The 19830-nt window shown below is 47.5% G+C and overlaps 1 protein-coding gene across 2 annotated transcripts in view; it reads left to right on the top strand.

Annotated features, from left to right (window-relative positions):
• The first annotated feature begins 440 nt into the window (after positions 1 to 440).
• Positions 441 to 19830, top strand: part of LOC119405991 (pancreatic lipase-related protein 2) — a 118979-nt gene continuing 99589 nt past the window's right edge. The window contains exon 1 of one of the 2 annotated variants that reach the window (XM_037672812.2): positions 441 to 859. In XM_037672812.2, coding sequence (XP_037528740.1) covers positions 763 to 859 — 97 coding nt within the window. In that variant the 5' untranslated portion in view covers positions 441 to 762. The remainder of the gene's footprint in view (positions 860 to 19830) is intronic. The other variant, XM_037672813.2, reaches the window with a different exon arrangement.

Raw genomic sequence — 19830 nt, 5'->3', positions numbered from 1 at the left:
AGCGCACACTGCCAATTTCCCAATCTGATCGTGCCATCTAATCCTCTGCCGGCCTCGGCGGCGTCTCTCCCCCTTTCCCCGGTAGCACAGGTAGCCGAGGCCGACACCAAGGAGAGAGGCGAGAGCGTTGCGGAGAAAGTCTCTCGCAGGACGTGGTGGTAGAGTGGCGGTGGCCCGCTAGTTGAGAGAGAGAAAGAGAGAAGTCTTTCTCCGCTACCGGACCGGTCGCCCGTCGCACACCTGACCGAACCACCACCACGCCGCCGTTCAGATTCGCTTTCGCGCCAAGCAGCGACGCGTCGAACCGCTCCACTCCTTCCGCCGGACGCCCGCTCGCCAGTCCCGCCAACTTTCGAGCCTGGTGATGCTCGACTGAGTCCGTTCCTGCTCCCAGTACCACGTCGTCTTCTTCTCGGGCGCTACGCGGTCACGCCTGCTAGACTTCGTCCGCGGGGCCCTCCGGTCCAGGACTGACCCAGAGACACCGTCTAGGAGGAGGGAGTGACAGTTCTTTCCTCCGATCGTTTCGGCTGGCGCAGCGCGACGCGCAGTGGCTCTCCACGTTTAGGGAGTTTTCGGGGACAGGAGGTGTACTGTTGGTGGTCCCCCCTTTCGTCCGGAGTGACACCGTCTTCGAGAGAACGGAACTTGCTTGTTTGAATTTGAGCGCACGCACGGGCTTTAAGTGATCAGTCCGAGGAACGTCTAATCCAGGCAAAAAAAAAAAACTATTTTCGGCATATATCATAAGAGGGAACCGCCATGTCGTGCCTTAGGAGTTTAGTCTGGATGGTCATCGCCGTCACCGCTGTCACTGGGCAGAATGGCCAGCTTGAGAAGCAAGTGGACTCGACTGAAAGTGAGTTGAAAATTTTTTTTCTCACTTCGGTGTCCTGGAACTCCGGTAGATGAATATTGTAGGTCCTTAGAGCCGTCTGCCGTCAGCGTAAAGTTTGTTGCGTTACGCAAGGCTGTCCGTGTTCTGTAAGCATTGCGCCTATGGAATACCACGAGGCAAGCTTTGAAAACATCTGCCACCTTCCGCGGTACATTTTTTTTTTTGCGCATGACAGTTCCTAGGATGAGCACGTCTCTCCACTGTCATAAAAGGGCTCAATGAGCACATGCTAAGAGCTTTGTAAAGCCTGCGTGTGAATTAACTGCCCAACGGCCATTTGCACACTGTTGGCGTTTCTTTTTTCCCCTGGCACGTTGAGTGTTCCTAGAAGGGCACATTTTATTTCTTGTCACATGTATGTGACAAGGGTATGTCACAGCAGTATATTACAAGAGTATAAGAGTATAGGGACAAGAGTCTTTCACACGTATGTTAAGCCACAACCGCGATTACTCATGGGCATACGTTACTGGGGACTCACTTGGACAGTAACAAACAGTAATAATTAAAGTAAAAACGTATTTCTTAAGAATCCAGCTTCTTCGTATCGCAAGTGTCTTACAGGGGTGGTAAAGTGATACCACACGCTAGGTCCTTGTGCTATAATTCAAGCATGAACGCAAGCTTTTAGCTAAATCAATGTAGCAGCTGCGGATGGCGCCAGCGTCCAGAGCAGCGAGCTACACCGCCCTGGACAAGTATGATTTATACTGTACAACAGCCTCCGTATTTCCAAAGCGACTGATGCCGGGAGCTGCTTTTAACTTCTGTAGAATTATTATTTTTTTAAACAGTATGCTACATTCATGTCCCTTCTATGCATTCGAATCACCATGGCACTTGACAAAACAAAGAATCTATTGAAACACCCTTTACCAACGGAGTGCTCTAGCATTTCGCGAGTCACAATCAACGGAGGACGCGCGCAAATCCTGCAAGCTCGCTTCCCCACGCATATATCGGTGTGACTGCACATGATGGGCGATTGCGCATTAGAAGTTGCAAGTAAACCGGCAGCGCACGAGTTGGTGTCTCCGTTCATGCCGTTATCTCCTCTTTAAGACATTCCCGACGTTTGCAAACCCGAACTCGCCTCAGGGGTGCCGTGAGCGGAGAGCTAGCCATCTTGAGCAGTGCGACTCGATAGCGCGGGAAAACCTCCTTCCAGTGTTTCTCTAGAGTTTTACTCGCTACCTGTTGAATCGCCAAACGCCCGCCCAGACTGTACTTGTACTAGGCTCGCGCCTTGACAACGTTTTTGCTGCATGTAGAAATATAATTACTGTAGGCTAACTTTGGATAGCAGTGTTGCGCATGGGTCTGTCACCTCGCCTGGATAACCACCACAGCTATGCGGCGAAGACGCACTCCGTTTTAGCTGGCGACATGCCTAGCGTGTCGCCGACTGGGGGTGAAGTGGACTGGCGATGACTTAGCCACAGCAGCGGCATCGAAAAATTACAGAAATTGGCCCGATCGTTAGTTTCTTCGCAATACACGGTTGCTAGCGGCGTTTGGAAAACGGACGCGCTCCGTTACCTAAAGATAGCATACACAGGGACTCTGTGTAGAAAGTGTCACTAGTGCCCTCGGGTGTTTTTCGCGCGAACTATGCCTCCAGCAGTTTTGGCGAGTGAACGCGCGAGCTAGCTGGCAAAACGAGACAGATGTACACTAGCTATCGATGCCACGGACTCTTGGCACTTGTAATAGTTAGGCGGCGCTTTTATTGCCTGTTTCTACTTATAGACGCGTATGCCGGTCCCGGAAATCCAGGGTCGTGTTTGTGAGGGCACTCCAGCGGTATTTCCCCGACGACGTGACAATATTGCTGCGTAGCTAGCAAAATCCAAGAGTGAGACATTCCGCCTAGAGAAGACGAAAAAGAGGACTGGCCTGTCCGGTGTGCCCATAGAGTTAGTACAGAGTCTGTACTAACTATATGGTTGTGCCTGCTGTCCTACATCTTGGTCGATGCTGTGCACCTAAGTGTGTGAATGCAATTGTAAATAGGGACTCCTCGCGCCATTTTACGTAACAATATATTAGCGAGATTCGGTCCAACCGAGTTGCCGTCTCATCCCGAACGTTCAACACGCCAGCTCGAATTTAACATCGAACTTGCTTCGTTTGGCTACGCAATTCCTAAAGGGACTTGAACCGTGTATGCTCTTGTAATGGTCGCTGGTGTTTTTTCCCGAGATTCGGGGTGAAAATCGCGGGTGCGGCCACTGCACGGAGGAAAGGACACAATTTTTTTTTCGTACCTGCTTTCAGCGCTACTTGCATTTATTGAACTGATGTGCTCGCTTGTGCTGAGAGAACCGAACAAGAACATTTGTCACTTTCAAGCGGTTGAAAGAATATTATTCCTAGCCCTCGTCACCCTCCTCCTGTTTACTCGTCGCATCCTCAAGCTCGCCTCAGTCGCAGATGAGGTTGTCCTCTGTTCCATCGAATTTATTCGAGACTCCCGTCACCTTGAAGCTTTTCTCCAGCGTCTTGAAGAAAACGCCACCCGACGCTTCGAAAATCCAGTGGCACACATCCGCAAGGGATGCCCTCCTCAGCCATCCAGTCGGTTTAGTTTGGTGGACGGCAGAGCCTCGGAGGCAGCTTTCGGAGTCTGTGCTTTTGCTACTTATAGGTGCCGAATGCTTGACACAGCTGCCTTGTTTTGCCTCCGAAAAAAAAAAAAAGGCTTTGGAGTTCTAGCACCGCACGCCGTATAATACTGGTACCCTTCTCATAAAGGTACGGCGAATACACAGGAAATTTCTAAATATATATTTTTTGGGTATTCTTTAACAAAGTTCTGGCTGGTGCGGCTATTACATCATGGGTGCGGCCATTACACGAGTATACATACTAAACTAGTTAAACATATTAATTAGTAGATACGCGACTAAGTCGCACTAACCCGACTTACACGTGGTGACTCTCTGGTCACTCCGTTCGGCTGCTGGGCACCGGAAGGTCGCGGACTCGATCTCCGTCCCCGACCACCAAATTTCAGATTGAAACTGGCAATGCGAAGACCCTTTGGTGCACTGCCCTTTCAGGGCGTTTTACAGAACACTGATTGTCCCAGACTAATACGCATTCATCCGCAATAGGAAAGCTACCATGGGCCACTGCGCGACTTTAGAAGGACACCACGCTTTTCTTTTCCTTTTTTTTTTTCTGAATCAATCTGTGATTAGCCCGACGGCGAACATGTCACTTTATGCTGTTTGCTCTCGAAAATTACAACGTGCTGCAAAAGAAATATAACAATCTTCTAGGTACCTCCTCCTTTACAACACCCCCCCCCCCCTCCGGCATAAAAAAAGTTAACTTCCTGAAAACGCTGTCTTGAGGTGAAGTGTCATTTACAGTTCATCTCTCTTCAGTTGGCAGGCGCGGCTTCTTCGTCGCCTAGGATTTACCAAATAATCAATCAATCAATCAATCAATCAATCAATCAATCAATCAATCAATCAATCAATCAATCAATCAATCAATCAATCAATCAATCAATCAATCAATCAATCAATCAATCAATTTTATTTCCTATGGATAGGGTGCCTCGTTCTCCCCTACCTTTTCTTGTCATGGCAACCAAAGCAGAAATAAAAAAACTGCGAAGGAAAGGCAGGGAAGCCTGCTAGTATGTTTACTACCCCTCTCAGGGAAATATTCTGGTTGATGATGGGAAAATAAGTTTAAGAAACTTTTAGAAGGCTTTCCAGCCAAACGCACCAACAAGGATACAGGAAGAAAGACGACACGATGCTGGACTAGCAGCTGACTAGCATCAATTGGAAATATATGGCGAATTGTCCTAAGGGTAACTGTCTCACTTCATAAAGCTGTTAATGAAGGCAGGTAGGTGCGCAGTACCACACACGCATGTAAGGCGTCGCGCTGCTATGCTCGAGGGCCCGGGCTCGATTCCCGGCCATGGTGGCCGCATTTAGATGAGGGCGAAATGCAAAGAACACCCTTGTGCTTAAGATTTAGGGACACGTTATAGAGCCCCGAGAGGTCGAAAATAATCCGGAACCATCCACTAGGACGTGCATTATACCGTGGCTTTTGACACGTAAAACCCCAACAATTATAATTATTTAATCACAATGTTATCAGAGTGCATAGCCAACACCAGTCAATGGCAGTCAGCAGGTAGCCAACGTTAGCGTGTGTGTGACGTCACTACAGGTTACAGAGACCATCGAAACCGCCGATGGCATTCGTCGTTCAATGTACGGCACTGACTTCAATCGACGCTAGATCGCGGGTCGGTCGCACTTAAACGGGCCAGAGTGGCTGAAGGAGTACCATACGTCTTTGAAAGTGACAAAGCATAAAAATGTCTAGCCCAAAATGATCACACCAATGGAAATTATGCAATGGATGAATGAAAAGGTGAGATAATTTGTACAGATTCATGATGAGCGAAGTACTCGCCGTGGTGGTCTAGTGGTTATGGTGCTCGAGTGTTGAGCCGATGGTCGCGGGATCGAATCCCGGCTGCGGCGGCCGCATTTCGATGGAGGCGAAGATGCTTGAGGCCCGTGTACATAGTTACAGGTGCACGTTAAAGAACACCAGATGGTAAAAATTTCCAGAGCCCTCCGCTAAGGCGTCTCTCATAATCATATCGTAGTTCTGGCGTGTAAAACTCGGAAAATTATTGTTATGGTGTGTCCGTGTCTGCACTCCTACCTTTCTTTATCATGGATCGGATAGGGCTGCCTGATAAAAATGAGAAGAAAGTAAGCCATATTCGAAATTATAACGTGCGAAAGATTCAGGAAGCCGTACGAATTGGAACAGCGGTGAACTCGGTAAAAAAAGGAAACCTGCAACGTGAAAGAGAAAAGACGCACGACGTGAAAGGTGAACGCGGCAATATTATCAGCGATCTCGATGATACAGCGAAGACGGCAACAGTCCTTTACCCAAAAAAGCTGCGCAATCTCGACTGTAAATAGCGACTAACAGGATGCGGAAGTTCCACATTTAACTGGCGACGACGAGTTTAGAAGAGCTTTGCGAGACATGTCCCCGGGGTGGAACGGCTGGGGAAGATATATCGAAGAACGCTTGATTTGATCGAAGATGAACGAGATATACTTGGAAGGTTTGCGACTGTTTATTTACACATCCTCTTCGCAAAGCTCGCAGGAAGACCAACACCATACTTATCCAGAGATGCGCTAAAAATTGAAGAGTGACAACCACGTTAGCTTCTTTTCAATGTTGTGCAACATAGTATTCGTTATGGCAGTTTCTAGTAGTATCAAAGCAACACTTGATTTCATCAAACCTAGGCAACAGGCTCGCTTCAGAAAGGGTTATTTCATAATGAATCCCATTCTTGCTTTTAATTTCGTAACTGCGAAATGTTTTGCGAACAACCAAATCATTTATAAGAATTTGACAGATTACCAAAGGGCAGTGACTAGATTAAGTAGAGATACCAGTAATCACGGAGACAAGTGGCGTAGCCAGGGTATGACACACCGGGAACATGCCCCCCTCCCCCACCCCCGATTTTTTTTTTTTTTGCCATGGCATACAAGGCACAAAATGAAACTCGACCACATCTGCCTGCCCGGCCCCCAACTTCGAATCAAGGAGGTGCCCCCACGAAAAAAAAATTTCTGCTCACACCCCTGACGGAGACATTACGTAGTGAAGAAATACACGAAACATACGTGAATATCTTAGCAAATATCTACACTCCGCAACTGCTTTGCATCTCTAAAAAAAAAGAAAAAAGACACGTGGAAAAATCTTGATCGAGAAAGTGGTCAGGAATACAGAGACAATTTCTCCAATGCTACTCTTTGCATGCTCAAATGAACTCTGGCTATTAGACTTGGAAGGCCTTGGAGTGACGACAAACGGTGAATAACTTGGCAACCTATGGTTTGCAAGCGGTACGGTCCTGTTCAATAGTGCTAGGAACTGCGTTGCAGCAAACGATTTTGATCATTTGTCGACGGCATAGGCATAGGGCCGAACATCAGTATGGCAGAAGGCAACGGCATTACATTAGAACTTGCCCGCTCTCCGAAACCAGAATCCTGGAGAAACGAGATAAACGCCTCATTGAGGAATCTCGGGTCCTTCGTCCTGCGCAGTGGTCAATATGACGACGGCATTGACGATGTTCGCTTAGTGTCACATCCACACGCGGTCACATCCAGTCACAAGTGAGGCAACAACAATACGTCGCAGCAGGTGATGCCTTGCGATGTCAGGGGCTTCGTGGATGTAGGTGGCCTTTCGAGAAACGGTGGGAGGCCGAGCCAGCAAGAAGGACCTTGTGACCTGCAGTGTTTCGAACTTACTCGTAACGTTCGTTCGAGACAGGGACGAGAGTGTAGTCGTGTGTGGACCGACAGCAGTACTGTCAGCGAGGTCATTGTCAACGACGTCGCACTGCGTTGACGTAACACTAATTTGTTCTATCCTCACTGTCCATGTGGCCACGGCGTTATACTAGCGACGTCAGTGTCCCTGTTTTCTTTAGAGACGACATCCCATACGAGCTCTTTTATTTGAACGTCAACATCAACAACAACATCAACATCAGCCTCTCTGCGCCCGCTGCAGGGCAGAGGCCTCTCCCATGCTCCGCCAATCAACCCGGTCCTGTGCTTTCTTCTGCCACGTTATACCTACAAACTTCTTAATCTCATCTACCCACCTAATTTTCTGTCTCCCCCTCACGCGTTTGCCATCTCTTGGAATCCAGTCAGTTACCCTTAATGACCACCGGTTATCCTGCCGACGTGCTACGTGCCCGACCCATATCCATTTCTTCTTCTTGATTTCAACTATGATATCTTTAACCCCCGTTTGTTCCCTGACACCCTCTGCTCTCTTCCTGTCTCTTAAGGTTACACCTATCATTTTCCTATATTTGAACGTACTTCCTTAAATACAGCCAATCCTCGCACGTCCGCTCATTTTGCCATTATGCTTGCAACAAGATGAAATAGTGAATCGTTCACCTGCCCCAGTGAATCGTTCACTGGAATGCCTGCCAGAGCTTCAAGTCGGCATTTGTAGGTTATAACTAGGACTCCGTGTTTTCGGATAAATTTGAAAAAAATGCGATAAACACTCACCGGTAAAATTTCTGACAATTCGGATTTATCCGATAAACTTCGATTTTAAAAGGGCATTTTCAACGTTCGAAGGGTATTTTCAAAGCTGAGGATCAATCGAAATGAGCGCACCTCCATCAGATGCAGGAACCTCGTAAAATATGCTTGCGTCTATTACAACAAGCTTGAAGGTTGTAATACGAAGAAACGTAGGTGTTTTGTATTCAACTATTTGTGATAGTATGTATACGTGTTTATGCGCTCAAACCTTCCAGACATCTAAAACACACTTAGTGTGTTCGCATGCTTTCATGTTCAGATATCATGTCATCTAAGATTTCGGAGTATTGAGAATAATAATAATAATTGGTCGTTTATTTTTCACCAAGAAGATGAGGGAGGCTGGGAGGAAAAGCTGAGAAGCAGCTTGACTAGCACCTGCTGCCTCCAAAAGTACACTTTGGCGAGTTTTACAGCAGTGCACATCAAGTCTTATTAACAGGGTAAATGAACAGGAAGTGAGAAAAAATGAAAAGGATGGAGAAACAGGATTGTCAGCAACAATGCAACGCAGTATCGTTCCAAATAAAATTAATAAGAACACATTGCAACAACTTATAATGCAAAATTAAACACCGAATTTCGGACAATTGGAGATTTACGTGAAGTAAACTCCGATAAACACCGAATTTCCCCCCAAAAAATAAACTCCGAGAAACACCCTCCGAATTTCAAGAAAAATTAACTCCGAAAACACGGAGCAGTAATAACCTACAGCGCTGCCAATTCGAATGTGTAAAGGTCCATTCATTTCATTTCTGAAGCTTAAGTCGAATCGCTAGAAATTTCTGGCGACACTCTGAATATATGACCGTCAGTAAGTCCCATTTATACAAGTTCTTTAAGACCTTCCGGTCGTTTCAGTGTAGCCTCCAGGATACCACCAAAGGATCTACTGCGTGGATGGTCTTGTTTTCTAACCGCAGTACTCAAAGTCCCTCCGAATATGCGCAGATTCTTGCGTAACCAGTCACGTAGTACATGTCAAGGTGCCCTCAAGCTCATCATCACCGCGTCATCAACATCTTAAGCACATCATCAATGCCCGATTCTTGGTGACTTCTAATGTCACGGCGGTGTTTCTGAGCTCGTTTCTTCATGTTCCGCGTAAATTTGCCAGCAAGTTTGTATCCTTCAAGCCAGCTACCTTGACACCCTTCAGTGACGTGACCCACTCGATTACGTTTTAGTGGCCCGCTTTCCCACGATTCCTTATTTTCGTGACATTTAAGGTCGTTGGAGCAATGAAAAAGAAAACGCGAATACAACAACCTGTGGAAAGAAGTAAACAGCCAGAAGGCACTGAGTAATGCTGATTACCGAGCCACACAAGAAAAAAAAAATCCTGCAAAAAATACAGGTGTTCTGTTCACTCCGCAAGCGGTGACGATATCGCAGTGCGAAGGCCGACGCCCAGCGGTTTGTTTCTCCCTATTAGCGCGAAACTGAGGCAAAATAATCGTCAGCGACCTTCGTCACGATTACGGCGACCCGAGAGCCGCAGCGTAGACTGACTGTACCTACGCTCTGCGTGGCCAGTCCTGCGCTACAGCGGGAACCGGCCGACAGCGCGCCGCGAAGTCGACGGGACGGCGTCCTTCGCAGCCGCGGCGGCCCCAGGCGTCGCACCTCGAAGCGGCTGATAGGGAGCCTTCGGAGTACATTTGAAGAGCAGCCCACACTTCCTAGGCACCAAAGTGTTAAGCAAACAGCGCCCTGTGTGTGTCTCTCTCTCTTGTCAGTGGTCGTCTCCGCGCCTTTTTCCTCGGATCAAGAAAAAAAAAAGCAACAAAGGACACTCGACAGGAATACACTTTAAGACACAGCCTACGGTGCACTAGAGCTGTGTAAACCTATTGGGAACGGCCACGGTCTCTGGAACAAGGGCAAAGAGAATGTCCATATAGAAAGGGAATCCAAGATAAAGGTGGAAGCCCACGTATGGTAGCACAAGTGCGCTGTATAGAGGATGCTTAAACTTAAACAAGGTGCCTCGCACATTGTGGGTCTATTTTTGTCAAAGACGTCTTTGAGAAAGACATGTTGATTGGTTGGTTGGTTTGTGGGTTTAAGGTCCCAAAACGACTCAGTCTATGAGAGACGCCGTGATGGATAGTGGAAGGCTTCGAATAATTTCGACCACCTGGTGTTCTTGAACGTGCAATGACATCGCACAGTACACAGGCCTCTAGCATTTCGTATCCATCCAGATGCGACCTCCGTGGCCGGCAGTCAAACCCGCGTCATCGACCTTAGCAACGCGGCACCTTAGCCACTGACCTCCTATGGAGGGTGTTTCTAGAATGACCACAGCCGCTCTTGTAACTACGAATAAGCTGTTCACGTCACAGAACTACTGAAGGTGGCGCGAAGACTTCGAGTACAGCTTGTACGATGACCTTTGCGAACGGGGTATTTAGGCCGGAAATAGTGCGCAGCGAGCCGACCAAAGTTTGTCTCAGTTAGCAAACCCCGAGGCTGTTCCTAGAGGACAATGGGCATTTTCAGATAGCGGTGAACCACTTCATTTTGACATCGGCTTTAACAAAGGGGCATAGGAAATGCCACTTTGATTTGACAACTGTTTTTGAAGAGCCAGTCACAGCCAAAGCAAATGCAGGCAGCTGTTTTGAAATGCTGAAACCTTCCGCAATTTTACCGAGACCACCAACTGCACACCGTAAGCCAGGTTGAGAAACTGTTCACCCACACGCACTCGGACATTCAACAGTTCCACGACTACGACATGTCCACGCCTCTTGCGACAGTACTTGTCTACACTACCCACCCATCTCCCTCTACTCTCTCCATTATTGAGAGGGAATAGGAAAGAGAGGCAAAAAGGTGCCTTTGTATTGTAATGCTCAGTTCGATCGAGTGAACGGCATCGACGATAGCAAAGCGGGCAGGATAAAACGCACAGGTGGCGCTGTCGTGCCCAAGTGGCGCTGTAGTGTCTAGCGCTTGCAAGTCCCGCGCCCATTGGACACGGAGAAAGGCGCGGGAAAGGCGCGGCGGCGCATGGGTGCAATAAAAGACCGCCACCTCGATGCACCGCGGTTCGATCGCCTTTTCAACGAAGGCACGCGTGACTGAGAGACGTCCCCATTTCAGGATCAGTCACGCCGGCAGACAAGGGTGGACCGCGCCTCGGGGCGTGTACACATGCGAAAAATAAAAACCACACAAAAAAAAACCGCACTTTCATTAACCGCTCATGCTGTCGTTCCAAATCTACGCGGCAATTTTTCTGCTTTCTTTATCGTCTACCGTCCCTTCAAGGACGTGGTTGGATGTGGCCTCCGCGTATGTCTGCAATACACCGGCCGTCGGGTTGCCGGGCAGAGCCATTAGAGGATCATGTTGAGGTGCTGCTGTCTTGAGCAACCATCGAAGAAAGATAGTGTTAGTACTTTGTAGCAGGGCATTTAGACAAACTCCATTCGCCCGGCGCGAGCAAAGGTCGTGGGTGAGGTGACGATAATAATGCCTTGGGCAACGAGCGATAGCGCGAACGATTCGTGACGCGTATGCGTTCTCACGGACCCGCCAATACCGGTGTACGCGTTTCCGGTGTACCGCTAAGGAGATGGCTTCAAGTGGTTGTACTGTGCACAGCGCACAATTAGCGTCAGAGACTTCCGTGCCCTCAGCCACACTTGCTCAAGTGCCTTCAGTTAGTGTCTGGCGTTTTGCCTGCCAAAATCACAATACGGTTTCGAGGTACGCCCATGTGGGGGGGGTGGAGTTCGGGGGCTCCGTATAACCATGGGCCACCTGCAGGAGGTGCATATTAATGCGCGTTCCATATTAGTGCACGGTTCATATTAATGCACGGCCCATATTTGGGCGCGTTAAGAGCCCATTGAACTCTTAACGTGCGCCTCTAAGCGAACCGGCGTTTTTGGAGTTCGCCCCCGTCGAAACACGCCCACCGTTACCGGAAAGATCACCAGCGTTCTCAAGCTTAGTAGTCCGATACCTTTGCCGCTAAGCTACCAGGGCGAGTGCTCAAGCACCTTTGTGTGCAGTGGCTACTGTGAGACGCCACCATGTTACCGTTATGTTGTGTAGTTGGAGGGAGTTTGAGTATGTTTTTGTTTATTCTATTTGTTTACAGATGCTGCTGTCTCGATAATCGCGACATAGCAGGAGTCGGTACATCAAGCAGTAGATCAAAGAACAAGCATTCAATGCATCATAAACGTATTACAAAATGTGGTTAGGTAGTATGGCGGGTGTTTCAAGAAATATGTCCAAAATTCTAAAAAATCAGGGAAATGCGATATTTGTTCGGTGCCTTTTCAATTACTTCTTCTGTAGCCGCAGGCATCTTAAGACGGCTAAAGACATCATTTGGGACAGTAATTAGGAAGTTAAATAACTTTTTAATTAGTGGAGTTAGGAGGTTATGTCAAATGGGAGAATTGAAGTCCTTCACGCGATGAACTTATTGCAGCTTTGAGATTTCGACAAAGCCACCTCTGAAATAATTGCGAAGTAATGAAATTAACTCGCACAACTCGCACCACGTAGTAGCCGAAACGAAAGACGATACATACACGGCAGGTCAAGAGGTTGTGATGATACGTAATGCACGTGTAACATATCCTAGCTAATAGTTCTTTGTTCCACTGAGCGCTTGGCAAACAAGCACCAATCGGTTCGACCTCCAAAGAACGAGGAGGAATAAACTTTTATTGAAACTAGCCGCTCAGTGGCCTGGGCCTAGGCCTCCCACGGGGGGGGGGGGGGGGCCTAGGCCCAGCCAACAACAAAAAAAAAGAACTTATGGACGTCGTGATTCATTCAAAAGATTACTGACTTGCCGTTGCAAACTTGTGTGCGCTTACAGAAAGGTATCAAGATGCAGAATACCAAAATAAACAAAAAAAAGGAACGAACAAACCAACAACTTGAAGATGGTGCCTGAGACAGATCTATTGAAACCAGTGAGCAGCAGCGGAAGTAGGGATGTCAGAAGTCATCACATGAATGCTCCCGCGGAAGGGTCGTTGCTGCCCCCTTATTCAATGGGCGGCAATATATAAACCAGCCGACTCGAGCGGGTTCTAAATTATCCGCGAATTCGTTTCGCGCACGCCCCCAGAGCGCAATCGCAATGTCGTCTCTTCGCTCTTCCAAGCAATTGAAGCATCGGAATTCCACCAGTAATGGACTGGGTATACAGCGCAACGAGCATTGCGAGTGCGTGCCGCGATATACGTGCACGCCATGGGATCTTCGCGGCGATGGGACTGCGGGAGTCCTTGCTGTAGATCTTGCCGACATTGTGCAACGGGCCCATAGGGTGCCGTGCCACTCGTTCTTACGTAACGTGGCGTCGAGTGTGCGTTGCGTTGCTAACCTAACTAAATCGCAATGTTTCACTCTGTAACTTCTTTATTGCCTTCCGTATTCTTTCTTTCTTCTTTAATTTTTTCTCCTCCTTTCATTTTTTGTTTATCCATCTGTACTTGCGAACTTTGAAGAAGAGTCGACTCGGTTGCAACAGAGGTACTTAGAAGGGGATTTTTTTTTTTTTTTGGAGAGGCACGCTTCTTTTGTTAGACACAAACAAATGAATCTAACATAGATTTAGGCCAAGGAAAGCATAGCGGACGTCAACTGTTGTCTTTAACTGTCGTGTGATTACTACACTGCAGTTAAAGGCAACAATTAATGTCCGCTATGCATTCCTTGGCCTAATTGTCTGTTTGGATTCATTTGTGTCTAATAGAGATAATTGGGAGCTCAAGGTAGATGGATATGTTGAAAAATTCGATATACCCGAACACGCCCCTAACAAACTCTCTTGATGTGTTCCTCATATGTGAATTTAGCAATACGAATTTGTTACAGAGAAAAAGAGCAAGAAATGAATCCATTTATTGCAAACGAAACGTTGCGTACGTAGACATATCGACAGTAAAATGCGAAGTGTCTTTGAGTCATTTCAGGGCGTCACGTAAAAAAACGATACTGCCAATGACGCGAGGTTTTGTATGAAACAGCAATTTCCACTTCAGTTCCGGAACGTTCACCGTTCGTGACATGCCAGCGCTTTTTACGACTGGTAGGTGAGCTCTCAGAGTTCAATATATTCGATGCCCACTCCGGTCTCACAGAGTTATTTTTACGTGGGTATCGGCCAGTGAGTTTCGCGTGTTTCGTATAGAGAACAGCACGCTTTATTCCAGTTCGTGGCGTACAGATTCCACTTACGTCGCATACAATGGGCTTATACTGGCGACATATCTGGCACGCATCTGCTGCAACAAAAAGTCCGGGAACCTTACTCAGCAGAGCGCAACGAAATGCCAGCAGGTTCACACGGCAAGATCAGTAGAAGGGGTCCAGCTTTCTGTTTGCCGGTACTCAAGGCGCACGGTAATGCTAACAGGTCAGAAGCTGGTGTAAGGAGGCTAGGCTTCGAGTATCGGTGAAAAAAATAGGACCCAGAAAGGTATTTATAGAAGCGGAGCCGCGTATAATAAATATTGAAATTTTACGTCCCCAAACTACGATGTGATTACGAGGGACGCCGCAGTGGAGGGCTGCGGAAATTTCGACCGCCTGGGATTCTTTAACGCGAACCTAAGTCTAAGCCCACGGGCCTCCCGCGTTTTGCCTCCATCAAAATGCGGCCGCCGCGGCCGGGATTCGATCCCGCAACCTTCGGGTAAGCAGTCAAGCTTCATTATCATCACCGTTATGATCATATTCGTCATCGTTATCATTATCATTTCCTCCTCCTCCAAATGGATCTCATCGGTAACCAAGCACAGCGTTTATTCCGACGAAGTTGTTTCTGTCTGCGAAAGCCACAGATTCGGGCAATTACGAGTATCTGGTGTATAATAATGTAATGCAGGGTGGAGAGCGGGGGGAGGGGAGGAACTAAGAGGGTAGGAGAAACCGGAAGCATCTCGCATTCCTTCCTCCTTCCACAAAAGCTTCCGGCGGCCGCCGATGCGTGAGTAAACAGGGACGCGATACGAGGTCGCAGCCGCCGCCGCCTGGACGAAGCGCGGGAGACAGCACGATGAAGAAGAAGAAGAAGGAGAAAAAAGTGGAGCGGCGGCGCCTTTATATCGTTCTTCTCCCGTGAATAATATTAAAAGCACTCACTGAACCGCGTCCGGCTCGCACGCTACGTAACACAAGGCGCGTGGTTACTCTGCGAGATACTAAAGGGATACTCAAGAGAAACAATAAGTTTGTTTAGACTGATAAATCATACACTGAAACTTCTAGCATCGTTAATTTCACCACCATAGGTTTATTAAATAGATAAGAAAATCAATGTCGAAAGTTTCGCATTAAAATTTTCCGCCGAAATCTCCGAAGGTGACGTCACGGATTTCAAATGTTCTTTTTTTTGTATTTGGCCGCATCGCCTTGACGAATTTTCCTGAAAGTTGGTATGCTACGTCTCTGACCCCATCAGAAAATAATGTACCTCATTTTTACCGCTGAGGAACTTCGTGGGCTCTAGCAGATGTCGTCTAAATCTGTGACGTCACGGCGATTGGTGCGGGTACTTCAAGGTGGTGTCGCCACCCGCATTTTCTTCCTGCGCGTTTCCTCGCTTACCAGGCGTCTTCTCGCAGCAAGCGCGTTGTTTTTCGTGTCGTGAGAGAGTAATTTATTATTAAGAAAAAAAAATCGTTTTTCTCTTTAGTGTCCCTTTAGGCTAATGTTGATATGAAATCGAGGAGTTTATACAAGGTTGCGTATAAAGTCCTCCCGCACAGTCTGGAATCTGTGATGTTCCTTCCTGATAATAATTGCAACGAAGATGTATATGGCAAGGGGAAGCCAAGATTCGTCAGCCCTTAGCGCCACAGAAATTCGGCCAATCCCACCACTGGTTCACTAAAAATCAAGAAGGGGGTACACGGGCGGCAAATACCAACTAAAATTTCCGCACCGAACAGTTCTACTTTAGCTTTGCTCTCGTGCCCCTCTTCTCTTACGGAGCATACCGTATTTTCACGGTTCTAGCGCGCACCCGACTGCAACGCGCATGTAATTTTCACATTGGGAAATTAAAAAAAAGAAAAAAAAACCTTATGCCGGTTTTACTCTTTAGTCCGATCGTAACGTGCGCACAAATTTGAGGGCTAGATTTCCCGAAAAAAAAAGGGCGCGTTAGAATCCTGCAAGTACGGTATTATACTCCGTATTACGGCCACAGGGGGGCAGCACTTGTGGTTGCTTTTTTTTAAAGAGATGAAGTCACGTGAACATCGCATCACGGAGTGAGTGTTGGAGGTATCAACGTGACGGTCACGTCCGGAGGAACAGCTAATACCAAGAACAGGAGCGGCCTAGGCATCCCAGCGAAGGCATTCAATACTGGACGAGGTATAACTATCCGCTAAACACAAGATGAGAGGTGTACCTGGTGACGTGGAACACTTCATTCGGCCCTGCCGCCCGCACCACCTGCTCCGGTTGCTAGGGGCGAGGATAAGCGCGCGCGCCCGCAGCTGTTGCTATGGGAGAGCGAGTGAGAGCGGAGAGGCGCGCGGACAACGCCGGACGCCTGACATAGCCCGACTAAGAAATGCATTCACATTTTATAAAAAGAATTACAATATGCCATCGGGCCCGGCCCATCTTCGACCGATCGACGGTCTCAATCGACGACGACATCGTGTGACGTCATTTAACAGCGTCACATGACACCATCGCTTTCTCGGAGGAGGTCACGTGGTTTTTCTATGAGTGGGCGGACGCGGACGGACGCCAGAATTCAAGAGATTGTTCCATTTAAAGCTCCACTGTGAAGAACTCACAGGGCCCCCTATGCACTCACCTAAGACGGCTGGAGGGCGAAAGCCATCTTCTTCTTCTCAGTCGATGCATTCGTCCTGTCCCGCTACCCTTCGAAAGCTTTGTGCACCTAACCTGGTTTTGCGCTGCCTCCGTGATATGCCCACCGTTGACCAAGCTACGATGTCGTGTGGTGACGTCTGACGTCATTATGTGGTACGGTATTACGTCATGACGACGTCACAATGACATCACAAATTTTGGCGATCTCTGACGTCATGATGACGCCATATGGTGACGTCATCACGTGATAATGATCTTTTTGCAACACTCGTATTGACACCGCCGACGGGGGACGCCGGTCAATTTTCGCGTTTGACAAGGCATAAGGCTTTCACATTTAAATTATGCAGTTTTGCTCTGATGACGTGAACAGAATACATGCTTCAAACTAATATTTCGGCGTTTCTGTGAAAGATATTTCGTTTGGCTAAGAACTGACAGCAAGATCTCACGGAAAATATGCCGGGCCGTTCAACTTTCGGACTTAGAACCAGCGACACAAATGTTTGTCTGTATGGTAAAATCAACTATCCTTGAACACGCATCACGAAATCAGTGAATGTAACTTTAGTCGAGGTCTCTTCGCTTGCCTTCTGATTGTTTTCGGCGCTTTCTGTCTTTGGCGCAACCGCTGCGAGGCTGTTGCAGCAGGCCGTCGCCGTCGCGCTCTCTTCCCAATCCTAGAGCGACTGTACACGGAGCTTCTATTTGTCCGGTCGGAGGAGCTCTTCTTCCTCGGTGAGGAGGAATTCATTCGGCACTGGTCTTGCCAACCTTTGTGTTGGTCTGTGACAGACGCGTGAAGCAAGTTTTTAGGCCTGCCTGGTTTTGGTAAGCTGATATCTCGGTTGGTATCGGCAGAAGCGCCATGCAAATACGCAAAATGTACATATTGACGTTTTATTTGTGCTCTCTGTTTTGCCCTGTAATGTGCATACATGTACGTAGCTTTTTGTGACATATTATTTGTATGTGTGTTTAAATGTGCTAAACATCAATTGTAAGTGCTACCTCCGCGTCACTTGATGTGTTTATTTATGTCCACCTTACCGAATTATGTTTTGTCCTTTCTCGTGAACGTATTTCTAGCAAGAAAGCGTCATGTTAAATTGTTATTGATGTTAACCGTCTGTGATGAAATAAATTTTCCTAAACACACAGAAACAAACACTTGGGCCATTGCGTTTTTATAGTGGGGTGCATATAGCACCCTAAATCGTTAATGATTTGTTCAAAACACATCGATTGTATGTGCTGCCTCCGCGTCATTTCATGTTTTGTTTCTGAAGTTTCTTTTGTCATTCTCGTAAACGTTTGTCTAGCAAGCAAATGTTACGTTGAATTGTTATTGATTTTAACCGTAAACACAGAACTGCTACCCCAGCCACGGTACCAGCCTGCCATGGCCCTGCTCACTTTATTTTAAGTGAATTAAGCCTGTTATACCGCGGTGACGCTGGCTGAGGCATGTATTTTATGTTTTTCTTTACGCCTCAACATAATTTCTGGAGCCAGTGATTGATTAATGAATAATATGTGTATCTCCCCGTATGCGTGTAGGTTCTTGTATATATGCATTTCATGCTGACACTGTCAAATTACGTAAATTACATGCACCATAACATTTGCTGTACATATATGCTTGCATTTTCGCTAAGTCATGAATATTGTGTGAAAATATGTTTGTGATAAATGTGTGCATGTTAGCCCCTAGTAACATGTTTTAGGGACATCCCGAGGACTTGGACATTTCTGTAAAAATGTTTCATATACGTAGTGCTTAGTCATTCATATATGCTACTGTCCTTGTTTCATAGAAACTGTAGCCAAGTGTTCGTAGCGTCCTATGATGAAATAAGCTTTTCCTAAACACCGCCAGCGTCAAAGCAGACAACCGGGGCAGCATATGCTGTCCCATAGTAGGATTTGTATAGTACCCTAAATCGTCAACCATTTGTTCTAAACAGCTCATCATACTGGTTTGAAAGATGGCTTAGCACTCCTCCATAGTAGAGCATGCAGTGCTCTAAACCATCTCTACCTTTTTCTAAACACACACAATCCTAAATCGCTTACCAGTTGTTCTGAACACTTCTAATTCTTAAATTAGAATTTAAGAATTTTTTTGAAAACTGCCTGGTTCTTGGCTGTTCCCCCATCGTGTGTGCAACGGATACAAGGCTGTACTCTACTCTACTCTATACTCTAGAAATGCCGTTCCACCAGCTTTCTCTGTGACTGTGCTGGGTGTTCCGTGCAGGCTTGGCGTTTCTTTCCCCCCTGTTTTTTGTTTTTATGTTGTACCCGGCCGTAGCTTTGAGTTGAGGATCGTTTGAGAAAACGGGAATCGTACACATGTCGGAAGGCCTCCGAACGTTATCGCTGGCCACTTGAGCAAGCGTTCTTGTTTCAAGTCGTGAAACGCCGGATAAATTTCTTTCCGGCCAAGTTTCGAGCAACCACTCCGCCTCTTCTTTTCCCTCTATCTAGCGTCTCGAGTGCGCAGCATTTCGGGTCGGCGCAGCGGCGGACAGCTGCCGGGCAGCCTCACGTATCCTTGCTCTCATTAATACGGCCGCGAATGGAGGCAACGCTCCCGTGGCGATGCAATTGGATGCCTTCGGAAAGGGCGCAACGAGAAGGGTGTGGGGGGTGGGGGTCTTTTGGCTACCCGAAATGGCGTAAGACAAGCCGGAAATCTCGCGGAAAGGTTCTCGATGAAAAGACGTAGATGCACACATAGCAGCCAGGGGTGGTGCAGCGTGAGGAGGACACGGGTGCTGGAGAGGATGGCAAATATCATCCCCACCCCCTCCGAAGAGCAAACATAGTCAAAATACAACGCAAAAGTTCGCCTCATCTTTGCATCACTACCTAAGCTGTCATGTTTTGTGCCTATACTATGACAGGGCGAATGAAGTAATG

This window comes from Rhipicephalus sanguineus, chromosome 9 (assembly GCF_013339695.2).
Source record: "Rhipicephalus sanguineus isolate Rsan-2018 chromosome 9, BIME_Rsan_1.4, whole genome shotgun sequence".
NCBI lineage: Eukaryota > Metazoa > Arthropoda > Arachnida > Ixodida > Ixodidae > Rhipicephalus > Rhipicephalus sanguineus.
This window is presented reverse-complemented; position numbering and strand designations above follow the sequence as displayed.